Source organism: Physeter macrocephalus, chromosome 10 (genome assembly GCF_002837175.3).
Source record: "Physeter macrocephalus isolate SW-GA chromosome 10, ASM283717v5, whole genome shotgun sequence".
Taxonomy (NCBI): domain Eukaryota; kingdom Metazoa; phylum Chordata; class Mammalia; order Artiodactyla; family Physeteridae; genus Physeter; species Physeter macrocephalus.
This window is the reverse complement of record NC_041223.1, coordinates 20,493,728-20,521,375: the sequence shown is the minus strand read 5'-3', so window position 1 is coordinate 20,521,375 and position 27,648 is coordinate 20,493,728. Positions and strand designations below refer to the sequence as shown.

Genomic DNA, 27,648 nt, shown 5'->3' with positions numbered 1-27,648 from the left:
ATCCCACATGCCGCGGAGCGGCTGGGCTCGTGAGCCATGGCCGCTGAGCCTGCGCGTCCGGAGCCTGTGCTCCGCAACGGGAGAGGCCACAACAGAGGAAGGCCCACATACCACAAAAAAAAAAAAAAAAAAAAAAAAAACTCCGTCTTTCATCTCATCCCTCCAAATCAGAGAGGAGGAGAAGAGAGATGCCTCCCACCTCTAAACCAAACGACATTTAGTAACGCACACTTAGAAATATGCTGGGTTGTGTTCGATTGTAAACATTCGAGGTGATGTCCTTAGGGCCACCTGGCTGCCACTTTCCCTGCTGCCTCCTGACACCAGTGCTCTCCCAGCGGGGCCTTGGCACCACTGATCCAGCTACATGTTTATGATTAATCTGCTTCTGCCTCTCCTATCCTTTCTGTTTACTCGAAATGCCCTGACCCTTCTTCCTCTGCAATCGTCTGTAACCCTTTAGTCCTCCCAAATTCTGTTAAAAATTTACTTCTTTTGGAAACATTTACAAGCGAATCGCACCTGCCTCCAGTTTTTCCAGAACTTTATGATGGCCTGTAACGACTTTTTCTCCCATCAGCACCTCTTGCGTGGCTTTGTGCGACAGATAACATGAGGAGGATTGCCCCGTCTGTGCGGACGCCCGCTTTAGGTCAACGGTTGCCTCTCATTTCATGTCAGTCTCCAGCCAGCACAGTGTCCTAACAAAGAGGGCACACTGTTGTTACTGTCATTGTTCATTCATTTATCGGGCTCCAAGACTGTGCAACAGATAAAACAATACAAAAAGACTTGGTGCCCACACTCAAGGAACGTGAATTCGGAGCTAGCACGTTACACGTGGACACAACCCCCTGCTTACGACAGACGCTGCTGCCCTCAGCACAGAACGGCCTTTGCCTTGGCCGGTCTCTCCATTCGCCTCGTTCACCACAGCGCACGGTGGGCTCTCACAGTTTTAGTGGACATTGAAATGGCGACCTCTGTATTTTGTCCCTCTTGCCTGAAGAGCTCCTGTCTTAGCTCTTTGTGGCTGGTGCGTTCTTTTCCCTTTTAGGTCCTAGTTTAACTCACCCGTCTCTAATGAGTCTTTCTGGGCTACTCTACTCCAAACTAGGTCACTCCTGATTTTCCATGTCATAGGTTCCGTTCTTTCCTTATGTGGCACTTGTCATAATATTTGATATTCTATGTATTTACTTACTTAACGTCTGTCTCTCCAAATGAACTAAGCTTTTATGTGAGGGGTGAGTCTGCTTTCTTCTCCACCTCAGGCCTCATACAATCTCTGGCACAGAGAAGTCTCCTAGGACACAAGTGAATGATTTTTTTTTTTTTTTTTTTTTTTTTTTGCGGTACGCGGACCTCTCACTGTTGTGGCCTCTCCCTTTGCGGAGCACAGGCTCCGGACGCGCAGGCCCAGCGGCCATGGCTCATGGGCCCAGCCGCTCCGCGGCATGTGGGATCTTCCCGGACTGGGGCACGAACCCACGTCCCCTGCATCAGCATGCAGACTCTAAACCACTGTGCCACCAGGGAAGCCCGTGATTTTTTTAAAATAAATTTATTTATTCATTTATTTATTTTTTGGCTGCGTTGGGTCTTCGTTGCTACGCGCGGGCTCTCTCTAGTTGCAGCAAGCAGGGGCTACTCTTTGTTGCGGTGCGTGGGCTTCTCATTGCAGTGGCTTCTCTTTGTTGTGGAGCACGGGCTGTAGGCGCACAGGCTTCAGTAGTTGCGGCACGCAGGCTCAGTAGGTGTGGCTTGCGGCCTTTAGAGCACAGGCTCAGTGGTTGTGGCACACGGGCTTAGTTGCCCTGCAGCATGTGGGATCCTTCTGGACCAGGGATCGAACCCATGTCCCCTGCATTGGCAGGCGGATTCTTAACCACTGCACCACCAGGGAAGTCCCCATGGGTGAATGCTTTGAGTTTGAAAATTATCGGAGTACTCCAGGAAATATGTATGGGATTTATAGCAGCACTTATTAGTAGTAACATTTGTTTCATTTTGGCATATTCATAAATATGAGATGCAGCAGCAAAAATAAATAAACTGGTAATCAGCATCAACATGGTTGAATCTTAGAATTATAAAGTTGCGTGAAAAAAATCAAGTAGCAGAAGAAATTTGTACAGTTTGATTCCATTTATTTATATAGTTCAAAACCAGGCAGAACTAAGTGCTCTGTTATTTAGGGACACATATATACTTTCAGAAATTAAAAGTGAAATACAATGATTAGTGGTTCTCCCTGTGATTGTGAGGGGATGTAATTAAGGAGATTTTTCCACCGAGATTCCAACATACAGTGATAGCCTATTTCTAGAGCTGTGTAATGAATTAATGGGAGCTTGTTCTATTATTTTACTTTAGACCACACATATGTATTATACATATTCTTTTGTGTTTTGATTTAAAAACTTTACGTGCTAGGCAGCAACAGAGAAGCCAAAGGGAAATACTGACAGAGATTCCCTTCATTGTGAAGAGTAAGGCAAAGCTTCCTAGAGTAGGAAGTATATCAGCCAGGATCTAAAAGCCACATAGGATTTAGGCACATGGCTGTAATCAAGGGTAAGAAGGGAGGGAGTTATATTCATAAGAATCAAAGGCTTGGATGGAGTTCAGGGAACATGATGTAATAATGGAGTCTAAATGGAGTAGCTTATGAGCTAGTTTGTCCAGTATTCTGAAATGTCCTTAAAATCAGTTTAGGTCCAGTTTCAAGGTCATTTTTAACGAAATCTTCTCTGATTCCCTTACATTTTTGTTCCTCAAGCTCTCACAATGTTGTGTTTAATGTTTGGATATTTTCTTTACAGATTGGGGTGCTATAGAACAGTTTTCTGTTTTGTGTAAGTTAGGACAGAGGGCCAGTCGTGGATGCATGCGTTAGACAATATCTAAGATCAAAGGACCAAGGGAAGAGAGGACAAGTAAAGAGTTCAGGTGAAAGGTGATGGAGGCTGAGCATAGAAGGGGAGATGAGGGCATGGATTTGTAAAGAGGAAGGAGAGCTAATAATTGGGGGGATTTGGTACTTGATAGATTGCAGAGTGTGCAAGAAGGAGAGTGATAGGATATCTTGGGATTTGCAGACTCATGGTCTGTGTAGTAACAGCATTACTGGATTTCTGCATAACAAAAAGGCAAGACCTTTATTTGGACATATTAAGGTGGAGATTCCTGGAAGACGATAATATAGCTCTGGTTGGGAACAGAGCAGCGGGAATGTGGATCAGGTATTCAATCAGGAGATCAGGGTGAGAAAACAGAACCTGGAGTCATCCAGAGAGAAGTAATAACTGTAGTAATGAAAGTGAACGAGAGCATCAGGTTTATAGAGGGAAAGGGCAGACATGAGACCTTGAGTGCCACTGACATTTCTGAGCTGTCCGGGGAAGAGGAGATAGGAAAGGTGCTAAGAAGGGACAGTCAAACAGAGAGGAGGAGAGTCATAGAAGCCCAAGGTCGGATGCTAAACAGTGTGTGTTTTTGCAGAACAGGAGAATGATGATCCAATTCCATTCACCCCCTTTGCCTCATTGTGGGCTTAAAGAAAAGCCTGAAAGTTGGCAGAAAGTGATTCTGCTATTTGTTTCATTTGCTGCATGACTGAGCTGTCATTTGTCTCCCTTTGAAAAGAGAAAATCATAATTTCCTGTGACTTAAATGTAGTCAGTCTTTTAAGGTACCTAAATGTGACACACTTCAGGGAGATGTATTCCTGGCTTAAGCACGAAGGCAAAGTGTCAGAGTAAATCACTAAAAATTGAAGACATGATAGTCTGTGGGATGTGGCAAATTACTGTCACAGCTACAAAGTGTATCACAAAGGAGGCTTTTCCAGAAGGAATACAAGGACAGCCTGATTCAGGAAATGGTCTTTTTGGAATTTGGTCTTTTGTCACCTTTAGGCCACGTAGGGATGTAATAGCAGTGCTGTGTTGCTGGCATAATTAGTGTTGAAATTCAGAAAACTTAGAGCATTTTGGCAGTATTTGAATATGTTTCTTTATATCTGTGAGGAATTATAGTTCTGTGGCCACTGTCATTTATTAAACACTTCTCTTTGTCAAGTACTGTGAAGAATGAATTTGAATTTTACTCCTGCCCTCTGGAAGTTTAGAACTGAAAATAGTGTACAGTGCCAAGAAATGAGGTAAAAGTGACAATGAAAAATCCAGATGGTTCTTTTTTCTTTTTTCTGACACCATCTCGAACTCACGTGAAGCTTACACAGGTTACTTTTGTAATTAGCTGAAATTTTACCAGTGATGTATTTGACATCTAGAGGAAATGGACTGATCTTTTGTCCAGATTTGTGTGTTCTATATTTGTGTCTTTCTCTCTTTTAAAAAAAATGACCTCCCTGTTGAGTTGTTTTAAAAATAATTTTAATCTGCATAATTTTAAAGCAGTTCTTTTCCATTGTAGATAATTTGGGGGAAAAAATCATTCTATGGTATTTAAGCAGCTAGAGTAGACACATTTCATAAATGTCTTTAAAAAATTCAAAATTAGTGGTTATTCAATGGTTAAAAATAGAAAAATACAAAGGAAGCTATTTGTTCATTTTACTTAACTGTCAAAATATGTCATGCTTTTGAGGGAACAGTGGTGTGTCATGCAAAGAGAAAGTAGTTGTTTATATATAAAAAAAAGTTTTCCCAAGTTTATTTTTTTAATGTTAAAAAGTTAAGTGTGGAGATGGGGAAGAATTTTATAAAGCAGTAATTTCCAAGAGCAGACCTTAAGTTCGTGTGGTTCTGTAATTTTCCAAACCTACATGTTTAGATTTAGAAGAGTCATCTCCACACTCAGTAAATGTATAGATACATGGCAGTTTGATAATCTAATATGTTTTCCTGTTTTCAGGTAGCTAATGAATGACTCAAAGTTGATTGAAAGGAAAGATTATGTAATGTTCTTCTCTTTGTCTAAACTCTTCCTCCTGGCCTTGGAGGGCGCCCCCTAGGCCAACATGGCCTGCCCCCTGCGCTCCATGCGTCTGCCTCACGGTAACTGCGTGCCACCCATGTGTGACCACACACCACCCACACTGCCATCATCGGTTCCCAGAGCTGCCTGGACTTCCTTGAATTCTTGTCTTTTTTCAAGCAGTTCTCTCTTCCTGGAATTCTTTCCTTGCTTTATAATGCATCTCTTGTGTCTTAGCTATTTTTTAAGGTCCATTTCAAATCCCACCTTCCCAGGGAGCTTTTTCTAGGCTGCTTCCACTCCCCTAGCAGTAATAGCTCTCATAGAAATTTATGTCTTCTTCTTTTAGGGCATTTCCACCCCTTTTAGTGAAGTTATCAGTATGCTTATCCTCCCTCTCGGACTGGCCATCTTCGAGAGCAGGGCTCCACTTTATCCTTATGTGCCCACCCTGCATAGTCTAGCATCAGCCATGCCTACTGTAGAGGTTCTGTCCATGAAGGGTAAGGAATGGGAGCAAATACATGAAGAGCTGTGGATGGGTGGACCTGTACTGTGAACCTCCTCTAATCCTACCTAGCTACAAGTTGCCTATGTGCCAAAGGGTCATGGGAAGCAACCCAGGCTAGAGCCACATTTTGAGGGCCTTACAGATCAGGCTTGATTCAGTAGGCGGTGGAGAACTATTATTTTTCTCCAAACCTGTTTTATTAACGGAATATCTTCAGTGACCTTTGTATCTCATGATGTGCATGTGGAGAAACTGTTTAAGAATGATCAGTTACACAGTGATATAAAGGATGAATGAGAGGTGAGCTGGCTGTTCTCAAAAGTGAGGAGAAAGAGCAATGTCGTATGTTAGCTGTTCTACCATTAGGATTAGACTCAGAGATTTATGCTTTCCTACCTTAAAAAGTACAAAGAAGCTGAAGGGAGGAAAGCCAGAAAAGTAAAGGTGGAAGAATTTACATTACAAAGAGTGAAAAGTGAGGTCATATTGAAAAGTGGCAGGGTTTAGATTCAAAAGCATAAACATAAGAGATGTGGATAAAAGAAGAGTTTAGAGATGTAAGAATGGAAATGCTATTTATTTCTTTAAAAATTGAAATTAGCTAAAAAGGATAGATTCTTAAATTGAAGAATCAAGCTAAAAACTCAAGACTGGCAGTGGTTTTGTTTCAGTGTTGTTCTATAATGTAATGACTGTGCATATTCCTTTTTCTCACCTGATTAGTGGATCTCTTAGAGTTGAATACAACAAATGAAGTTTTCACACAGCACAAGCTCAACCAAAACGATCAGCTTCTTAGTGTTCCAGATGTCATCAACTGTCTGACAACAATTTATGATGGCCTTGAACAAATGCATAAAAATCTGGTCAACGTTCCTCTCTGTGTGGATATGTGTCTCAACTGGCTACTCAATGTATATGATACGTAAGTGCATTTTTTCCCATTAAAATACAGTCATTGGGTGAAATATGTTGATAGTGCAAAATGTCTAAATTTTTAAAGTGAATTTTTAAGAAAATACTTTCTTTCAAAGTCCTTTTCCCAGTGGAAATATTTACGTTAATTGTTGAAAAGGAACGACTTTCCAAAAATTGAGCTCTTAACCAACAATAGAACAAAAAAGAATGTCCATCTATGATTTTAAGATTTTGCTTCAATTTATATAGGCTGTCAAATTTCTAGTGTTTTTAGTCACCATGCTAGGGGAAACCTAATGGAAAGAAGTCCAATTTCCTTCCTCCATAATGTTTTATAGTATTTCTTTCTTCAAAAGACAAAATTTTGTAGTTATTGTTATGAATTTTAAAATTTGTTGGCTCCTAATAATCCACTCTGCATTTCTTGTATGACAACTTAAGAGCAATTAGGCAATTAAAAGGATTTAATTTCTCTTTTGGTATTAGCTTTATTTATTGCAGTGGTGGTTATGTGTATACGTGGTGTTTTAAATAATTTATACTATAGGACACTCCAATATCTGTAATTTAATTAGATGCTCACTGTTACATAAAGAGCACTCCCAGCTTTCAGCATAACTCATTTGCCATTAATTTGGCTTTTTTAAATGTGACAATGCGTTTGTAAAATAATCAATTCTAGAAAGACCTACTGTGGGCTGACATTTCTGAAACATTAAAAATTATTCATTCTTCTGGTAGGGGGTTAAAGTATGCAAAGATGAAATAAGAAAATTAGAACTGTTTTTCTCTCAGACTCTAAATTTTATTTTCTGTTAATTAGCTGTATGAAAATTTGTGCTTATCAGTTTTTTATTTGATTTAGAGAGAAAGAAGATAGATGATAGTTCATAAATGCACGCATGGTTTAGCAGCTGATTGATTCTGTGTAAGAAGTAAATGATAGATACAAGAGCTTTCAAGAGCTTTCAGTTAATTAAAATTTCATTTATTCTTTTGATTAGAAAAATCTTTTATCTTTCAATACTGACAAATATCATAACAATGTCTTTTTAAAAATAATCAAATAGCCATTGTGTGCTTGAGGCTCTTAATAAACTCACTGAAGAACAGATAGCATGGATCTCTGTTACCATGATGAATGTGGGCTTTACTATCTCCCTGTGTGATATCTTTCAGTACATTTCATTTTAACGCAAATTTTTATACTCCTAGGGTAGAACATGACTGTTAACATTAATTCACTGTTAAGTTGATCTTCAATTTTTTAAACCTCTAAAGACATTTTCTATAGTAAATTCACTAAAATAATTGGTCAATTAGGTGTTTTAACTACAAAGCCTATAACTTAATTTTATGTCCCAGGAAGAATGCTAAAGTCATGGGATACTTAGTTAAGGACTTCATTAAGCTCTATGGAGTATGGTAGAGCCAGAGGTGTGTATTTTGAGACATGTTTTAGGGAAGAACTGGAGAAGATGTTAAATCACCCTGCTTTGGCATTATCTGTGGCTCTAACACTCTACTTGGGCTGCCTTAACAAAGTATCACAGACTAGTTGGCTTAAACAACAGAAATTTATTTCTCATAGTCCTGGAGACTGGAAGTCCGAAGTCAAGATGTCAGCAGGGTTGGTTTCTTCTGAGGCCTCTCTCCTTGGCTTATAGATGGCTGTCTTCTCCCTGTGTTCCCACATGATCTTTCTTCTGTGTGTGTCTGTGTCCTAATGTTCTATAAGAACACCAGTCATATTGGATTAGTCCCCACCCTAATGACTTCATTTCAACTTAATTACCTATTTAAAGACTTTCTCCGTATATAGTTGCATCCTGAGGTACTGGGAGTTAGGACTTCAACACATGAATTTTAGGTGGATGTAACTCAGCCCATAACACTTATATATGCTGTTTTCACTGGACAGCCCAAAGGGAATAGTGCCCCTCAGTTGGGAAGGAGGCAGTATGTGAAACATCGTAATTCATATTCTAGGGAGTTAAATGTTGGCATATTTTCACTGTCTACCATCAAATGTGAACACATGAGAAATGCAACACAGAGATACTGTTTCTTATTTAGAAAGACAGTATCTTGAAATTTTCCTTTTCAAAGGACAAAAAGCTTTTAGGATTTATCTCCCTTCCATGTCAAAGAAATATAGCAAAGACCATGCTAGGTTAGAACAGTGTCCATTCAGTCGAGTTTTCCGCCTTGGAGAGGAATATCATGAATTAACCTAAGGAAAAGTACAGTTACTCATATGATGGTAGTCTCAGATGGCCAGAGTTGAGTACCTAAATTTCTCTAGCAACTGTGACTTATTCCTTTATCCAAACAAGAGTTATTAACTGTTTTCAAGTCCTTAGTTTCCTTTGAGAATCTGATGGAATTATGATCTACTCCATCCAGTGCACCAGGACGTTATGGACCCCTAAGAAGTCTCTGAACCTTGGAAATGGTACCATGATCTAACCCGTCCATTCATTCAGTTAATCTGACATTCATCTATTAACCATATATTTTTTACTGCACTGCTTTGGTTGCAGCCAGACCGGGTATTTTCAGCCCTTGAAATATATTCACCCAGCTCTTGAAGTAATGAGTGATGCACACACAGGAGATCCTAGAATTCTAGAAGCAGAAGGACTTCGAGGATCTTCTATTCTGCCCTCCTCATTTTACTGATTGAGAAACCGACCCAGTGAGAAAAGACAATTTATCCACAGCCACCTACTGCATATTAGTAGTAGATATGGAACTATATTCAGCTTTTTTGATAATCACTTGATTAATCCTACAATACTGCCATATCTAAGAAAGATAGTACTTTATAAATTATATTGTTTACTGTTTCTTTCAGCTTTTAACATGTACCCAACTCCTAATATTCTGAATTGTCTGAAAAAAGGGTCTATTTTCTTCTACTGTAGAGGACAAGAATCCAAATTTTTGGTTCTGGTTGCTTTAAAACTTGGCAGCCGCTTAACTTTTGGCATCTCAATTTCTCATCTGAAAAATTGAGATAAAAATATCTGCTCTGCTTCACATACATGTGATTGTGAAGGGCAAATGAACTAATATATATATATATAGAAAGGACTTTATAAACTATAAAGATAAAATTGATTCCATTTATGAGTCCACAACCTCTCTCAGTCTTCATCTTCCTGGGCTAAAAAGTCTTAATTCCACAATCTTCCTTCTAAATTTAGTGGAAATTAAATTTGTTTAAATCAAGATTTAAAGCAGTAGTCTGGATTTCTTGGTTTAAATATTTTTGTCCCTGCAGAGAATATTAACCTCATTTGATGCAGTGTTAAGTCATTTTTCCCACTATTCCAAGGCGGATATAATTTTATTTATAAGGTACATATCTTTCTGGTTGAATTAATTTCAGGAGTTACTTATGAAAACTATCAGGGAATCAAATACTTAAATATTGTGTTATGTCACTCACAATAAATTTCATTGACTCCCTGTTACCTTTCAAATTCTGATATCTTATTTAACATCAAAGCCCTCTATCCTCTGGGTCCATATAACCTGGACAACTTTATCAACCGTTTACTCTTGATGCAAGTTCTCCCTGTACCTGATGAATCCTGCCTCTGGTGCTCACATCCCCTTCCTCTGTCCCCTTGTCCGGGCTTTTCCTATGGTAATCTACTTTCTCCTAGTCAGGACAGTCCAGCTGTGTCGTGCCTTCAGTGTCTGATTTTAGACTTACCTTCTCTATCAAATGTTGTGAGACTAATAACTACTCAGACTAACCACCAATCATTAATGACTAGTCAGCCACAATTATCTCGTTTATTTCCATGCATAAGATTGGTCTAATATTTTCTTATGATTCTCTAGTTGTTTCCTTGTCTCACCTCTCCAGCTAGTCATGGGTAGGAATCATGTCTTACACTTTTCTCTTGGTCCCTGTGGAACATAGAACAATGCTGGGATCACAGTAAGCCTTCATAATCGTTGATGGTGCCATGAATGGATGGTTGACATTTTCAGTAGTCTTCCTGATGATATTCCTTTCTGGTGTTGTCACCAAAGACTGGAGATCAGCCTCCAATACGTACCAGTTTGATCTTTTTTTCCCTTAAGGGATTACTTTGTCCTTAGCCACAGTTATGTACTAGTCTATTTGCACAGCCTTTTGTTATTTTCTTCAAGTCTATTGTCTGATTGTGTACAGAGAATAAAATTTCCTGATTTTTGGAGGGAAGAAAACAGACATAGTCTATTTTCATGTGATAATTAGGAAACACCTAAAAAATATGAAGTAGAAACACACTTCACAGCATGGCTCAGTTTAAGGTTAATTTGGAACTAGTATTTCTATAACTGTAGGAAACTGAAATGAGTATATAAACTTTAGGTTTCTGCTTATAATGGCTATATTTATTTTAAAATTTAAGTATTAGTTATTTTATAGGTCAATTCTGAATGCTGTACACATACATAGCAAGGGTTCAATATGTTTGTTGGATATGATTTACTATAGATTATAAACTCTAGGCTATTGAGGGACTATTTTGAAAATACATTTTACCAATCCCTAAGCATGTTTTCCTTTTTTTAAAAATTTCATGCTTTATATGTCATTGTATGTTTACAGAAACTTAATTGAGTATTTATAATTTGAGAATGAAAGATATCAATTAGTAGTAATAGTAAGAATATCAACGAGCCAGACTTAAATACAGTTTGACAGTAAGGAGACTTAAAATTAAAGTTACATGGTACAAATATTTATATGTTTTTAAATAGCATGAATTACTAAATTTTAAGTATTCATGTAATTATGTAAACATTTAGTTATAGGTTTTGAATGTGTTGTACTTGTGTATTGAAAACATATCATAAGAAAATTAACAGTAAAAACTGAAACTGAAAACTGATCCTGTTTATATGAAATAAGAAAGATAGAAATCTTTATATCTTGATTTTTTTCTGGACTGTGTGTTATTTCATAGCAAGGATCATGGATTAATTTTTGTAGCTTCTGCATTTCCCTTTCCCCAGCCCCAGGATCTAGTACGGTGTGACATTTGGTAAACAACTCATTTATTCTTTGATAAAAGACAGGATAAATATAACTCTATGCTTTTAAAGATAAAATTATTCTTCCAGTAAAATTATAAGTAAAAGTGAAATGGGCTCTCATTGGCATAATATGAAGCTATTTTCTAGTGTTAATTAATTAATATGTTTTGTATTTAATTATAATTTGATACTCCCCCAAATAAAGATTGTACACCTGTGTGTTTAAGATCATTGACCATTATAATTGCAGTAGTAATTTATAGAAACTGCATTGACAGAGATCAAAATCAATGAAGATGAGAAGTTTTTAAGTATTCAACAAGTTATAAGCCCTCAACATATAGTTAGTTTTCCAGTCAGTTTTCTTACATCTGTTTTTAGATATATCATTACACCTTTCTTGCTGTATTGTCACATGCATATTATATATATCTCTAGCTATTATTTAGAATCTTGCATTTATAATTATTAACAGATTTTAATTCATAGTGTTTATAAAAATGAAATATTTTTAGCTTTATAGTTAGCATTTTCATTTTACTTTCTTTTGTTCTTCCTAGTTCATATGTTGTACGTAAAGTGACTTCAGGCTGTATATTCTTCCAGACTAAGTCAAATATACTATTAAAATATGTCATGAACTTATGGTATGGGTTTAATGTTAATTAATAAAAGTGAATAGAAAGTTGAATTTTTAAGATGCAATTTTTTTTCCATTTAGCCTCAAGGAGCTAGATATTCAGAAATAATTAGCATACTGTATACAGTTTTAAATGCATCTAACACACTGAGATCCTTATAATTTCAGGGGTCGGACTGGAAAAATAAGAGTGCAGAGTCTGAAGATTGGATTGATCTCTCTCTCCAAAGGTCTCTTAGAAGAAAAATACAGATGTATGTAAGACCTTTCCTATACCAATAAGGTTTTTAGTAATAATAATGATAATAACAACTTATTAGAGATTTACTTTATATGATTTGCTAGTAATAATAGCTCCTTTTTTTTTTAACCCTGATCATACATGTACGAAGCTAGACAAAGGGTGTCAGTGCAAAGTGATGTGAATTTGTGTGAAATGGAAAGCTGATTATAGTATCAAGATGTGAGGTGCATTGATGGAGTAAGAACTGACTGCAGATTGTATCTCATTTAATTCATAATTGCCCCATAATGTAGGCATTGTGATTTCCATTTTCCAGCTGAAAAAAATAATTCTTGGGATAGGTTAGAAATCTAGTCAAGGCTGTAGAGACAGTGAATCGTGGGGCTAGAATTAGATCGTAGATATTTCTGACTCTAAAGCCCAAACCTTTTCTGTTTCTGTATATTTCCAATGCTTAAGAAAATCAGAATGGACTAGAACTGTTATAGTCACAGTGAGACAAATAATTATATTTTATAGTATAAGAAAATAAAGTGATATATTTTAAAATTTCATTATATTCTTATTCACCAAATAAATCAGTGGTGACCTTTTAGCTGTCAGTTAATGAAGGGCATCTTGACATTTGGAAAGGGACAGGTTCGGGAGACAGGGAGACCTGCCTTCGAGTCTCAGCTCTACCACTTAGTGGCTGCTGGATGACTCTGGGCAGCTTACATGATTCCACTGAATACCGACAGCTAAGAGGTAGTAATAAGATTCCCATTTCACATTCCAGGGAGCTGAAATTTAGTGAATTTTCTTCAACAAAGAATGAAGCTAGTAATTCTTGCTTTGAAAGCAACTAGAGATCATATGTGAAAAGTACCTAGAAGTAACAGTTGTTGAATAAATGGTAGCAATTGCTGCTATGTCTCCAAACTCTTAATTACTGTAAATTTTTTTGATTTAATTTTATCCATAAAATGTGAGTAAATTGATCCTGCCATGCATAGCCTCATATGATTCTGTACAGATATATCCATACCTTCGAGGGAGAGGGAGAGGGATATTTCATGAATAGAGAGATACCAAAAACAGGAAAATATTTGATCCCAGGTCCTATAAATTTTAGGTTCTTCATCTTCTGTGAACATACATACATTTTTAAATACTTTTATTTTCTGGGATGTCTGTGAAGCAATTTGTTTTTGAATTCCCGGGCTAGATCATGGTGGCTTGTTTTTTTTAGATAGTTTGACAAGAATGTCAGCAAAAATGAAACGAAAAGCTGATTGTAGGATCAGGAGGCAAGGTGCCTTGATGGAGTCAGAACCTAGTAAGCCCTGCAGAAAAAAGCTTTGCACAGGCTTCTGTTTGGTGGCACTTTATCTAGAATTTATGTCGTCTTCAGCATTATAATTGTCAAAAGATACAATTTTCAAAGCTAAAAAAGTTATTTCTATAATGAGTGGGAAAGAAAAATGTTAATGAAAACGTCAGTGTATCAAATTAGAAAAGGACTTTAAAAAAAATCAACTGTGATTTGGGGTTTTCATGTGTTCCTAAAAGAATTTAGGGTTCTCTGAAAATAACAATTATGTTACGGTGCTCAACTTACTCTGAAAAGAGTGCAAATCCAACCTCAAAGTTTATCATGAATCTTATTAAAATGTAAGGGTGATCTGTTTTTCTAGATCAACGATGCCTCCTCCCTGTATTTTTCAAGCTGATTATTGGAGTAATCTGAGGCCAAAAGAAAGAGTTACAACATGATGGCTATAGTTTTAGAGCAAAAACCAAATTCTTTGCAATATACAAAAAATGGCTTTTATCTACACGCATACCTTCACACATATTTCTGAAGCATATAATTTTTCAAATGAAGAGGTATTTCAGCATACATGTACTCATACACTCATACTACAGTGGACACACTTTCTACAAATGTCGGGAAACAACACTCTGTATAATTCCACATTGAACTTCCAGATTATAGGAGGGGAAGCAGAAGCCCTGCAATGAAAATTTCTGGTATTTAATTTAATCCATGAAGTATGCCATTTAGAACTTAATTAAATAAGAAATCTTTAAATCTTTCCTCAGAGTACTGAGACTCTGGAAATATTCTGGGGTTTTGTTTTGTTTTTTACTTTGAGGTCCTTAGCAACTCTGATTCCAGTTTTGATTTCCCCAGTGGTATCAGAACACTTCCTCATTATTACTTTCTTTGTTGGAATTGATATTCAAGACACTTTGCTCGCCAAACTCAATGGCAGAGGTGCTATTCTGGGTCAACTGGTATCCAACTGAACGCTGATTCTGCAGTGGCTTACGTCAGTGTCTTTACCCCGGTGACATCTTCTTTTCTCTTCGTGCCTTTTTGAGAATGTCCCTTGATTAGGTTCTAACAACACTCTGGCCTTCCTGCTTGTAACTCAGTGGCTTCCTTGCCTCATCAGCAACACATTTACAAAGATCCTTTTGAATGGCCTTTTGCATCTCTTCTGTGATTACTTATTGGAACTTGGGTTTTAGATTGGAACATTCCTCTGATCCATCCCCACATCCTGATACTCCTTTTCGTATCTGACTGTAACATCAACATGTGAACTTTCATAAGAATTCAGAAATATGTCAGAATGTTAAGGAGTCTTTTCTCTTATGTTTTGTGTGTAGTTTTACCTAAAGAGTGGCATAGTAGTGTAGCTATCTTCCTCAAAAGAGGAAAGCTGGGCATGATTGATGTTGCTGAATATGTGCACTTCTCTCTACAGATTATTATTATTAATTCATATGCATCAACTTTGCATTGACTTAGGAGACCTCTTCTCAGGAACGGGTTTACAATGAGAATCATAATAAGAATCCTGGATAAATACTTTCTGGCTATGATAGTCTTATTTTTGACAAATGAAAAGAAGCAAGTAGAACTCTAACCATCTAAGAGAACAAATGATAATAAAAATTAAATGTATTTTTATTGAATTTGCTTTCCCTATGTATGCTTACAATTAAAGTCATATTTCATTATAATTACTGTGTCAGTGTCACTGAGCTTGGTTTATTTGTTTGAAAATTTACTGTTGACAGTATTAGATCTAGCCTTATTTCCTTAAAAAAAAGGGAATGATACCTTTTGATCTGATATTCAGTTATCGGGTATTGTTTGAAAATGGTTTTTAGGATCCAATAAATATTTACTCCCCATTCTTTTTTTCTTGGAAAACTTCACATGAAAACCATTTAGAATTTGTGTGATTTTGAATTTTTAGAACTTGGAAATTTCTTTCCAAAAAATATTAGTTTCTCTAATGAAGTGGATTGTTTTTACATGAAATTTCTCCCTACTCCAAAAGTAACTTATTTGAATATATTAGCTTTGTTGCCGGAAATATGATAATAATTTTCATCTTCAAAATACTGCAAGTGATGAAAAGAAGATAAGCCAATTCTAGAAGGAAGAAAAGAGTTTTTATTTTACTGAATCAAAAAAATTTTAAAACATCTTTTTTTTAATAAATAGAAAAGCCTAAGAACTGTGTGAAAGTATGCATGAGTTTTCATTAAGTCCTTTACATTTGAATTAATGTATTACATGAAATGTTGTAAAAAAATAATTTTTATCGCTAATAAGGAACGAGAGACTGATTGGGCCTAAAAAAATAACCCCTAAAAATAAAGGACACCTCCTTATACTGTTTAATGTTTCTTATGCAAAATAGATTTGAGTATAGAAATCTTTAAAAGGAATTAAAATATATATGTTCAATGAAAATTGAATTTAGGAGTGAATACAAAGAGTTGATAAACAAATCTTTTAAAATTTGCTACTTAAGATACATTCATTCCTTTAACAAGTCATAAAGAAAGCTTCCTTTTAGCTGTCTGTCTTTTTCAATAAGAAGGGAAACCTTATTGAGACCACTGAACGAACCCACATGCATACACTGGACCATTTAAAAAGGAAATTTGTATTTATTGGTCTGTTTACATGTATTTACATACTGCAGTAGATCGTTTTAGGAAACATGTAGTTAACCAGTTCCTGATTACAAATATGCAGAATGTTAAGGTTGTCAGAATTCAGGCGACAACTAATGTAATTCATGTCCCCATAAGTCTTTTTTTAATCTACGTCATTCATTCCACATAACCAAAGGTATATTTTACTTAAAATTCCAGAATAGGCAGATGGAGATTAACCTCTTGCCTCTCCTCCTTGTAGATCTCTTTAAGGAAGTGGCTGGGCCCACGGAAATGTGTGACCAGAGACAGCTTGGCCTGTTACTTCATGATGCCATCCAGATCCCTCGGCAACTGGGGGAAGTAGCAGCTTTTGGGGGCAGTAATATTGAACCCAGCGTTCGCAGCTGCTTCCAACAGGTAAACGTTCATGAAGGATCACTGGTGTATAGAATGTGTGGGGAATGGTATTGAGGATATTCTGAGAAATGGAACAGGGGACTTGGGCTGGAACCAGGTGGTGGAAGACGCTGGTCCCATCCCAGTAAGTTTATTTTATTTCTTAAGGCACATTTGATTCAAGGAACAGCAACTGCCTCCAGGAGACTTACTGTTCCTCAAGGGTTAAAACCTCAAATCTTTAACATGTGCCATAAGATTGCTATGATTTGGCCCTGCTTTTGCCCCAGCCTCATCTTGTACCACTGGTCCCCTTGAGGTTTCCAGCCGTGCTGTTTTAGTTCCTTCATTCCGGCCCTAGTGCCTTTGGACATGTGCCCTCTGTTTAGAATGTACTTCCTTACCCTCCAACCACAAACTCCCTTGATATTGCTAATCCTTATTCATTCTTTAGATCTTCCCTTAAATCTCACATCCGCTGAAAATCCTTCTCTGACTCCTTCGGATGAGGTTATGTGTCCCTACTATGTTCACCTGAATCTCCTCTGCCTTCTTATTATCATGCTCATTAAAATTGATAATAAAAACATACTGAATTGTATAATTACTTGTTTAGTGGGTTTTTTCTTTTATATAAACCTAAGCTCCATGAACAAGGACTGTTTCTTTCTTTTTACTATTGTATCCCTATGTACAGTGCCTTGAACATCATAGCTACTTAATAGATGTTTGCTAAATAAATGAATAAAAACGCCCTGACCTCCTTGTAGGCAAGATTTTTTTAAAATGTAAATTAAAGATGTTATTGAAATTGCACGCTTTTCTTTGAGAACATATGTACAAAAGGAGAATGATGTACACAAATTGTATACTGATCTAAGGTACTGATATTAAACTGGAAAAGCACGTTAGTTTCTTTTTTGATGCTTACTGTATAGAAAAGCATTTTAGAAATGCTTCTACCTATGTTCTAAGTATACATAAAGTACAAGCCTACAGATATTTTGCCAAGGCATGTCTAGTGATTTATCATTGCTGAGGAAAAAAATGCTCACACCATCTCTTTAAGAAGAATTGATGTTATGGTTTATTACATTTTATAATGGCCCTTTTTCTTGTTTTAGAGATACAAAAAATACCAAGTGAAAATTCTAAATATGATTCTCATATGTTCTGGTTCATAGAATGACCTTGACAGCAGCAGGAGAAGGACATTGGTACGAATTTAACTTTGCACAAGTGAAAATTACTTAGTATTAAGATTTAAAGAGAGACCAAGACATTTCATACAATTTATCATTGATACATTTGGAAATCCTGCAAAGTATATTCATCCTAATGTGATCCTGGTATGATGTAACAGGACTGGAGCAGGAAAAAGAGATAACAGTTTTTATTGGCATTTATAATGGCCTTCAAGTTTAGGAAGTTATCAGTGAGTCTTTACTTTCTCAAATGTTTACTGTTTTAGATAAATGAGTTTTATAGTTTTAAAATATCTATGTGAAGAGTACCTCGAACTGTGTGGGTTTTGATTTTGTTTTTTAAATCTAAGTCTATTAAGGTATTGGGAATTTTTTCTTCTTCGTAATGACAATTTCTTCTTTTTCTCTTTTTTCTTTTTTTTTTTTTTTTTTTTTTTTTTAACGGTACGCGGGCCTCTCACTGTTGTGGCCTCTCCCGTTGCGGGGCACAGGGACGCGCAGGCTCAGCGGCCATGGCTCACGGGCCCAGCCGCTCCGCGGCATGAGGGATCTTCCCGGACCGGGACACGAACCTGTGTCCCCTGCAAAGGCAGGCGGACTCTCAACCACTGCGCCATCAGGGAAGCCCTCTCTTTTTCAATTTTAGAATTTTTTTTTCCTTGAAGAACCTTACATATTTAGTGATTTAACTGACCTAGAAAGAGTTATATAAACTCTCTTTTTACTTTTATACAGATTTTCAGAAGATTTTGAAGCAACAGCACCTGCTGCAATTTAAATGAAGACATTTTCTTCACTTTTAACATTTTTGTTTCTTCACCAGAATAACAACAAGCCAGAGATAAGTGTGAAAGAGTTTGTAGACTGGATGCGTCTGGAACCACAGTCCATGGTTTGGCTGCCGGTTCTACATCGAGTGGCAGCAGCTGAGACTGCAAAACATCAGGCCAAATGCAACATCTGTAAAGAATGTCCAATTGTTGGATTCAGGTAGGCTGATTTACTACCAGTGGTGGTAGGAGGCTATTTTCTGTTCTATTTGTATAGTTTCAGTGTATGTCCATCATTCCTTCCCACTTGTTCCCATTTGGGGGTTTGCCTCCTGAAGAAATAGGATGCTTTTAGTACATTCAGTCCATCTGAAAATGGCATTCCCTCAAAGAGCCAATACATGAAGCTTATTTTATTATTGTTATTTATACTGTTTTGCTCCAGAACCAGAGATCTTTCTGAGTTTCTATTTACATAGGTTACAGAAGTGTTCATGCATAATAATTGCATGACTCATTATACATATATGACCCTGATGGAATTTGGTGATTTTCTAAGACTTTGGGGTCAAACTTGGTAAGCAGGAGTTTAGCATTTAAATACTAACTGAGAAGTAATCAAATGACTTCATGTTACTTCGGCCAAGTTTGGCATGAAGTACATTAACCCGACTTTCACACAAGAAGCCTTTGTCAGGGAATTTTGAAACTCATTTTTTATTGATGGTATAAGTGATATTTTAAATTTTGATGTGTCAAGCTAATAAGCATAACTCTTTTTTCTTCTTTCGTTTTGCATTCACATTCAAACGTTACAGAAAATCTTCTGACATGGATATTTGTCTTATTATGTTGAAACAGATGGAAACATGTTTTAGAGACTTCAACTACAAAAATTTGCTTTTTTTCTCACTTGGGAGATGGTTTCCTTAATTTCCTTTGTGAAATTTAAGATTCTCTTTGTTCTAATTTGGAGCTAAAATACTAAATAAGCAAATTCCACATTTGTAGCCAATATAACTTTTATTTTCATGGTGATTTGGATGAATGAAATTCCTTACCACAAATGAGTGTTTTGGACTATATAAAAGGCTTTCAAGACAATGAATTTTCCTTTCTTCTCTCTAGGTATAGAAGCCTAAAGCATTTTAACTATGATGTCTGCCAGAGTTGCTTTTTTTCCGGTCGAACAGCAAAAGGTCACAAATTACATTACCCAATGGTGGAATATTGTATACCTGTGAGTACTGAGCCAGTGTTTGTTTATTTGGTTTTGCTTTAACATATTGTTTTTTTTGTGTGTGTGTGGTATGCGGGCCTCCCTCTGCTGTGGCCTCTCCCCTTGCGGAGCACAGGCTCCGGACGCACAGGCCCAGCGGCCACGGCTCACGGGCCCAGCCGCTCCGCGGCACGCGGGACCCTCCCAGACCGGGGCGCAAACCCGGTTCCCCTGCATCGGCAGGCGGACGCGCAACCACTGCGCCACCAGGGAAGCCCAACATATTGCTTTTGAATTAGCTAGTGTCTAAAAGTATTCAGTTTATTTAGACTTAACTTTATTTCATAAAAAATCCCTTTCAAGATCACTCAACCATATATTTTTTGTTGCTTTGTTTTCTTTTAAGCAAATACATTATGTTGAATTTATTAGCACAGAATATTTATACTTTTTTCAGAAAAATTAATTTATTAAATTTTATTTACATCTGTGTTTTAATATTAAACGTAGCATTCTTGGTAGCAAACTCTTTTAACAGCTCACACTAACCTACATTGAAAATGATACTATATGATGAGAAATTGTTTCTTTTAGACATACTTAAAATATGTTTATTGTATTTACATTAACAAAAATGTAGAAAATTGGAGAAAGTAAAAAATTCATAAATCTAGCTCCTGAGTAAACTACCTAGCAATATTCTTCCATATCGGTGATTTTGAGATTTTATTTTCGTATTTCTATAATTTTAATACTGCATTTTTCACATATTGTATAGTAAGTATTCCCCCATGCTGTCATGCAATATAATCTTTCCAAGTTATAGAATGTTTAATTGAGTGAATTACTATAATTTATCTAACCATTCTGTTAAATTTGGACATTTAGTTTATTTTCAATTTTCTGATATTATAAGCAACACTCATAAATATTATTGTGAAAATAGCTCTTTCCATATATTACATAAATTACAACTAATAACTAAATTTCTAAATAAACTAAATAATAAACTATAGTTTATTATTTAGTTTATTTTCAATTTTCTGATATTATAAGCAACACTCATAAATATTATTGTGAAAATAGCTCTTTCCATATATTACATAAATTACATTTCCATAGATGGAAATTATCTGGGTCAAAGCACTTAGAAGTAGATGATCTGGGTCAATGGCCAAAATACCTCATGTCAAGTTATTTTCCAAAAGAGGTTTCTACCACTTTACATTATTATCACACTTTGTTAATGCCTCACTAGTATTGGATATTGATTCCTGCTGTTCCTTCGATCTAAAATATTTTTTTCTGAAGTTATCTTCATTTTCTGTTGATCGCTATTTTTTAGCTTCTTTCCAAATAGCAGACCAAAATTTATTCATAGAGCTGTACCTTTTCTTTGGTTTAGGGAATTGAGTTGCTTTTTGGGTCATAAATTGGCAGAAAGGCAGCAATACTTACAAGATATACACATATAAATCTCACTCACATTCTTAGGTATCTTATCTCAAATAAATAGGTACCGTATATGTGGAGAAAAACATCTCTAGAATGTTGCTGAATTATGATAGATGAAATATTCATAGTGCATAATAACTTTAGGAAAAAATATCCCAAGAAAATTTGTGAAGCACCATTTATTACTATAATTAACATATTCATTCACTCAACAAATAAATATTGAGGACTTACCATGTGTCGGATGCTGTTTGGGGCTCTGATAATTCATCAGTGTACTACCAAGATAGACAAGACTACTGACTCTCCTGCTACTCCCTTTAAGAGGAGGAGATGTGTGACAAGAGAACAAGGAAACAAATAAACGAGATCATTACAGATTGTAGTAAGTGCCTCTAAAGAAATAAATGGATAGTGAGGTAGAAGATTAGAGGAGGCACTTTAGATAAAGAAACCAGGAAAGGTCTTTCAGAGAAATTAACATTTTAGTTGAGCTTGAAGGATGCGAAAGAATCAGCTGTGTAAAGAACTGGTATAGAAGGGTGTTTCAGAAAGAGGATCCAGCACAGTGGTCTGGAGGTGAGGAAGAGGTTGGCATGATTAGAGCAGGGAAGAAAGTGGAGCTTATTATTCCCCAAGGGGGGTGTTGTAGGTAGCACTGGCTATTTGAAATGCCAGAGCAAAATGAACTTATGGGCCCCCTTGCTAAAAATTTATTGTGACTTTCAAGATGGCAACAGCAGAGCATTAAGCCAAGCTCAGGAAGCCTCTGAGTGTGGCACCCTGTGCAGCTGCACAGGTCACACAACCGCAGAGCTGGGGGTGGGGAAGAAGTGAGAATGACTAGGGAACAGAAATAAACTAGAGTGAATTTCACAGAGTGAATTTCTCCCTTTACAAAAGGGAGAATGAGATTGGTAAGAGATGAAATTAAAGAGAATTGCAGATATCAGGCTGTGCAGACCGCTGCTGGTCACTGTAAGGTATTTGAATTGGGGAGAAATATAGTATTGAAATTTGCATGATTAGAGCTAGAAATTTAGGAAACTGATTATAAAGAACTAATGTCAAAATGGGAAAAATCATAAGGTAAGTATACGTTAAAGATGTATAAAAAATGACTACATATTTAAAGATGTATGAAGTCAGTAAAGGTGTATAAAATTACCATTTTCCTTGGTCTTAAATACAATAATTGAAAATGATCTTGCAAAGTACCCACACAATTTGAAATCTACATCTCTTCAACATCAATCTATGGTCAGTGGGGGTGAGCTTCTGAATCACTGATATGCTGATGAATTTCACTCCCCAGCTATCATTTTAAAATAAAATCTGTAAGTTACCCAAAGCTCTTCTTGTTACCTAGTCTTTGCAAAGTCACCGTTATCATACCTAATATTACAGCTTACCCTGCATTGTACAGGATGGCTTCCTTTTTGCAGATGTGCTTTGGGAGGTTTCTTGCCCCTTTCTGAAGTTTGTGTAGCAATCTTTTTTTTTCCTTTAATTAATTAATTAATTTTTATTTTATTTTTGGCAGCGTTGGGTCTTCGTTGCTGCACACGGGCTTTCTCTAGTTGCAGTGAGCGGGGGCTACTCTTGGTTGCGATGCGCGGGCTTCTCATCGCGGTGGCTTCTCTTGTTTTGGAGCACGGGCTCTAGGCGCGCGGGCTTCAGCAGTTGTGACTCTTGGGCTCTAGAGCACAGGCTCAGTAGTTGTGGCTCACGGGCTTAGTTGCTCCGCCGCACGTGGGATCTTCCCGAACCAGGGCTCGAACCCGTGGTCCCCTGCATTAGCAGGCGGATTCTTAACCACTGCGCCACCAGGACAGCCCTGTGTAGTGATCTTAATCAGCAGCTTACTCATAAATCATCTCTTAGGACAGGTTATTTTCTGCATTTGATCCCAGAACTTTTGGTAAAATAACTAGAAATATGTATAAATTGAATCTTTGAAAGGCATACTGTTAAATTCAAATTGTAATGAATTACTTGATTTTACAGCTTTCCAAATTGCTTTCTTAAGTGAGCTTTATTTACGGTGCATTCATCTTTTACTCAACATTCCCTAAACTCATCTGGTGTCTGCCTTATAAAATGAACTCAAATATGAATTTTTCAAGGCAGTCATAGTAAGCACTGCTTAAGTGTTAAATGGATTAGACCTTTCTGTATAAATCCTGATGTTGGCATTTCTCATAGTGCATCTCCGTTTGTGGTTAGGAAAATGCTCTAGTCATATTACTGACTTGATTTCTTTCCTGTTCAATTTTGTTTTCCAGCTGATTCTGAATGTTTCTATCGTTAAAAACTTTCTGAAGTTTATAAGTCTTATTTTAAACCCACAAAGTTCAAGAAATATTTCTTGAAACATATCAGCTTATTATCTATGATGGTGTTTGTCTTTAGATGTAGAAAGACTAATGGTGTATGAATTAGCTACCATAATTTATGAAAGTATTTTATGAAATTGATAATAAAACATTTATCTACAGACATGAAGTAGAATTTTTCTGTTGCTAGGAAATGATTTTTTAAAAACTCTTATTTCCTCCTTACCACTCTATAATCCAAATTTGTACATTTAAAATTCTTTCATTAGGCCCAAAAAGAGTTCATCTAAAACAGCATGACATAGACTATATTTAATGCTTGTTACCATTATCTCTCCATTCGTTCAAATCCCACTTTTTCACAAAAACAGCTTGACTCTTACTTTGTGTGTGAAATCTTCCCAAATTCTTCCAGCTTCCCCTCACCAAAACACATCATTCTGTGGCCTCTAACAGTAGCCCCTACTTTACCAGTTAGTATTTGATTCTGTGTTATCTTGTATTGTTTTCTGTGTTGGTGTTTTTGCCTCCTCAACTATCTTTTTAATTCCTTGGGACAAGGAGGACTCGTACTTTTCTTACTATGCTTAGTTAATTCTGGTACATAAAAGCTAAATGTGCTCATATCTGACATTATAAATACTATTTATAGAATATTAAAGCTGGAAAGAGTCTAAGAAATTAACTCATCCTTATTTTATAAAGAAAGACTAAGTCTTAGAGAAGGTAAGTGATTTGTTCAAAGTTAGTGGCATGGATATAGTGGTTTAACTCCTTTTGGGGAATTTTCTGTATGCTTGCTGGAATATTATATTTGTTGAGAACCTGTTATATACCAGGTACTAGTCCCCAGGCATTTTGCTGGGGACTAGAGATACAGAAAAAATATAATGAAAGAGAAAAAGAGGTCTTTATGTGGACAGATTCAACAGGACTATATATATTTTTTGAAGAATAAGTAAGCTTATGGAGCAAGATAATATTCAAATTTTTTTCTTGTTACCTGTGCACTGTATGTTTGAATTCTGGGATTAACAGTTATTCTAAAAATAGTTACATTTTATATTAAAGATATTCAAATTTTAAGTTTCTTTTTTATTGGAATAAGAGTTTATGATCATTTAATTTCACAGTGAAAATTACCGTAATTGGATCTTTTTTTAAAAAGTCTATATTCTCTGTTCTAAATAACCAAATTTAATTCAAATTAGAAACATTTTTATATGGTAGGGCATAAAGTAGGTAGTTCTTTAAATTAGAGAGCGAGGGTGTTGAATTTCACATATGACTTATAAGAGTTCATGCAACTGCTGACATTGAGAGAGAGCTGGATAGAGTTAAATATGAATGAAAAGGGGAACCACTTGGAAATGCTACTGGAGGCAAGTATGAGTCGCCAAGAGGTGAGTAAACTGACTGCTCCATTGCCACAAGAGTGCAGCTGAGGTTGGTTGGCAAGGATTTGCAGTTCGTGACTCCATCATTGCTCAACAGCTTTGAAATTAAAAGATGGTAGGTAGAATTGAAGGCCACGGGCTGCACGATTCAAAGGTGTTAATGGTACTGGGATTGATTTGGGCTATCCTCATGTTGAAGAAAACAAAGGGGGTTGAGGGGCTAGAAATCAAGATGATGGGGGCAAGAATTAGGAGTAAGAGTCAGAAGGTTTGAGTTAGTGAAAGTTTTTTCCAAGTTAAAGATTTGGGATTGAAAGATGTTTTGAGTTATGATGAAGCCTGACGTGTGGCCAGACCCCAGTATGTGATAGAAGTGGGACATAGGAGGTTTTGGCAATGAGATGGTGTTTAGAAGATCATCAGTTTGTCTTTAGAAGTGACAGATGATAGCGGTGTCTGGCCAAGTGCTGACAGAGGAGAATGGATAGGCATATCGGTTTTAGTAGATGTTAAAGCTGAGGCTAAGGGGGAAATAGTGTAACCAACCTCCTTTATTCTTGGCCTTTGATTTTACAGCCCATGATGGAGAGGATTGTAGGGGAGATGGTGTTATCATGGGAGCAGCAGTACTCATCTCGTTCATAACTGCAATATGAAATTGCAGTTATGAACAACATGTAGGGGAATGTGTTCATAAGTAGAACACAGAGTCATGCTAACAGCTAACAGGAAAGAAAAGTAATTAGAGGCTATATGCATCTGCTGAGGGGCAGTGGCCCAATCCATGTAGGAAAAGTGGGGAAGTGGGGAAACTCAATAGAGAGAGTACTTACCCATTGGTAAATATAGCTATCAGGAACTGAAGCATTAGCCCAGATAGGAAGATGGTTTGAGAGTCATGTTAGCTCAGGTAGAAGGGATGAGATATTTATGAAATTTTATTGCTAGAAAAGTCAGCAACATCAGCTACTCCCAGCACTCAAATTGTTAGGGATGGAATCATTGCAGAATTCTCTGCTTATGAACTGAGTTTGGACAGGACTAGTTTGTTCTGAGAGTTTTGTTGAGATTTTGGTGAGAAGAGAGAAGGAACAGAAACAGCTTAGTAAAAGTAAACAACACTTAAAACAGATTTGTATTCCATTTTTGCAGTTTTCAAACAAGTACATGTTACTTTTAAAGTATCAGGTTCAGGTATGTTCTTGTCAATATTGGTTAATATATAGGGATATAAAACAAAATTTCAACTTCTGGGACATTAAATGCATCAACATTCGCATTATAGGGGTCCCAGAAGGAGAAGAGAGAGAGAAAGGACCCAAGAAAATATTTGAAGAGATTATAGTCGAAAACTTCCCTAACATGGGAAGGGAAATAGCCACCCAAGTCCAGGAAACACAGAGTCCCATACAGGGTAAACTCAAGGAGAAAAACATCAAGACACATAGTAATCAAATTGACAAAAATTAAAGACAAAGAAAAATTATTAAAAACAACAAGGGAAAAACAACAAATATCTTACAAGGGAACTCCCATACGGTTAACAGCTGATTTTTCAGCAGAAACTCTACAAGCCAGAAGGGAGTGGTATGATATACTTAAAGTGATGAAAGGGAAGAACCTACAACCAAGATTACTCTACCTGGCAAGGATCTCATTCAGATTCAAATGATAAAGGGGTCAATCCAAGAAGGAGATATAACAATTATAAACATACATGCACCCAACATAGGAGCACCTCAATACATAAAGTGGAGAAACCAAAAGCTTTACAGACAAGCAAAAGCTAAGAAAATTCAGCACCAGCAAACCAGCTCTACAACAAATGCTAAAGGAACTTCTCTAAGTGGGAAACACAAGAGAAGAAAAGGACAAACAAAACAAACCTCGACAGTAACACGATAATAGTGGGAGACTTTAACGCCTCACTTACACCAATGGACAGATCATCCAGACAGAAAATTAATAAGGAAGCACAAGCTTTAAATGACACAATAGACTAGATAGATTTAATTGATATTTATAGGACATTCCATCCAAAAACAGGAGATTACGCTTTCCTCTCAAGTACACACGGAACACTCTCCAGGATAGATCACATCTTGGATCACAAATCAAGCCTCAGTAAAGTTAAGAAAATTGAAATCATATCAAGCATCTTTTCTGACCACAACACTATGAGATTAGAAATCAATTACAAGGAAAAAAAAGTAAAAAACATAAACACATGGAGGCTAAACAATACGTCACAAAATAACCAAGAGATCACTGAAGAAATCAAAAAGGAAATCAGAAAATACCTAAATAAAACTAAAATTAGAAATGAAAAAGAAGTTATAATGGATACCGCAGAAATACAAAGCATCATAAGAGACTACTACAAGCAACTCTATGGGCTAAACAATACGTCACAAAATAACCAAGAGATCACTGAAGAAATCAAAAAGGAAATCAGAAAATACCTACAGAAAAATGACAACAGAAACACGATAATCCAAAACCTATGGGATGCAGCAAAAGCAGTTTTAGGAGGGAGGTTTATAGCAATACAATCCTCCCTCAAGAAACAAGAAAAATCTCAAATAAACAATCTAACCTTACACCTAAAGGAACTAGAGAAAG

General features: G+C 36.5%; 1 protein-coding gene across 10 annotated transcripts in view; it reads left to right on the top strand.

Annotated features, from left to right (window-relative positions):
- Positions 1-27,648, top strand: part of UTRN (utrophin) — a 517,905-nt gene that overhangs the window by 443,344 nt on the left and 46,913 nt on the right. For 9 of the 10 annotated variants that reach the window (XM_055087454.1, XM_024122697.3, XM_024122701.3 and 6 more), the window contains 5 exons: positions 6,179-6,380; positions 12,225-12,310; positions 16,508-16,665; positions 18,673-18,839; positions 19,748-19,859. In XM_055087454.1, coding sequence (XP_054943429.1) covers positions 6,179-6,380; positions 12,225-12,310; positions 16,508-16,665; positions 18,673-18,839; positions 19,748-19,859 — 725 coding nt within the window. Of the gene's footprint in view, positions 1-6,178; positions 6,381-12,224; positions 12,311-16,507; positions 16,666-17,828; positions 17,862-18,584; positions 18,639-18,672; positions 18,840-19,747; positions 19,860-27,648 lie in introns of those variants that run through there. The other variant, XM_024122705.3, reaches the window with a different exon arrangement.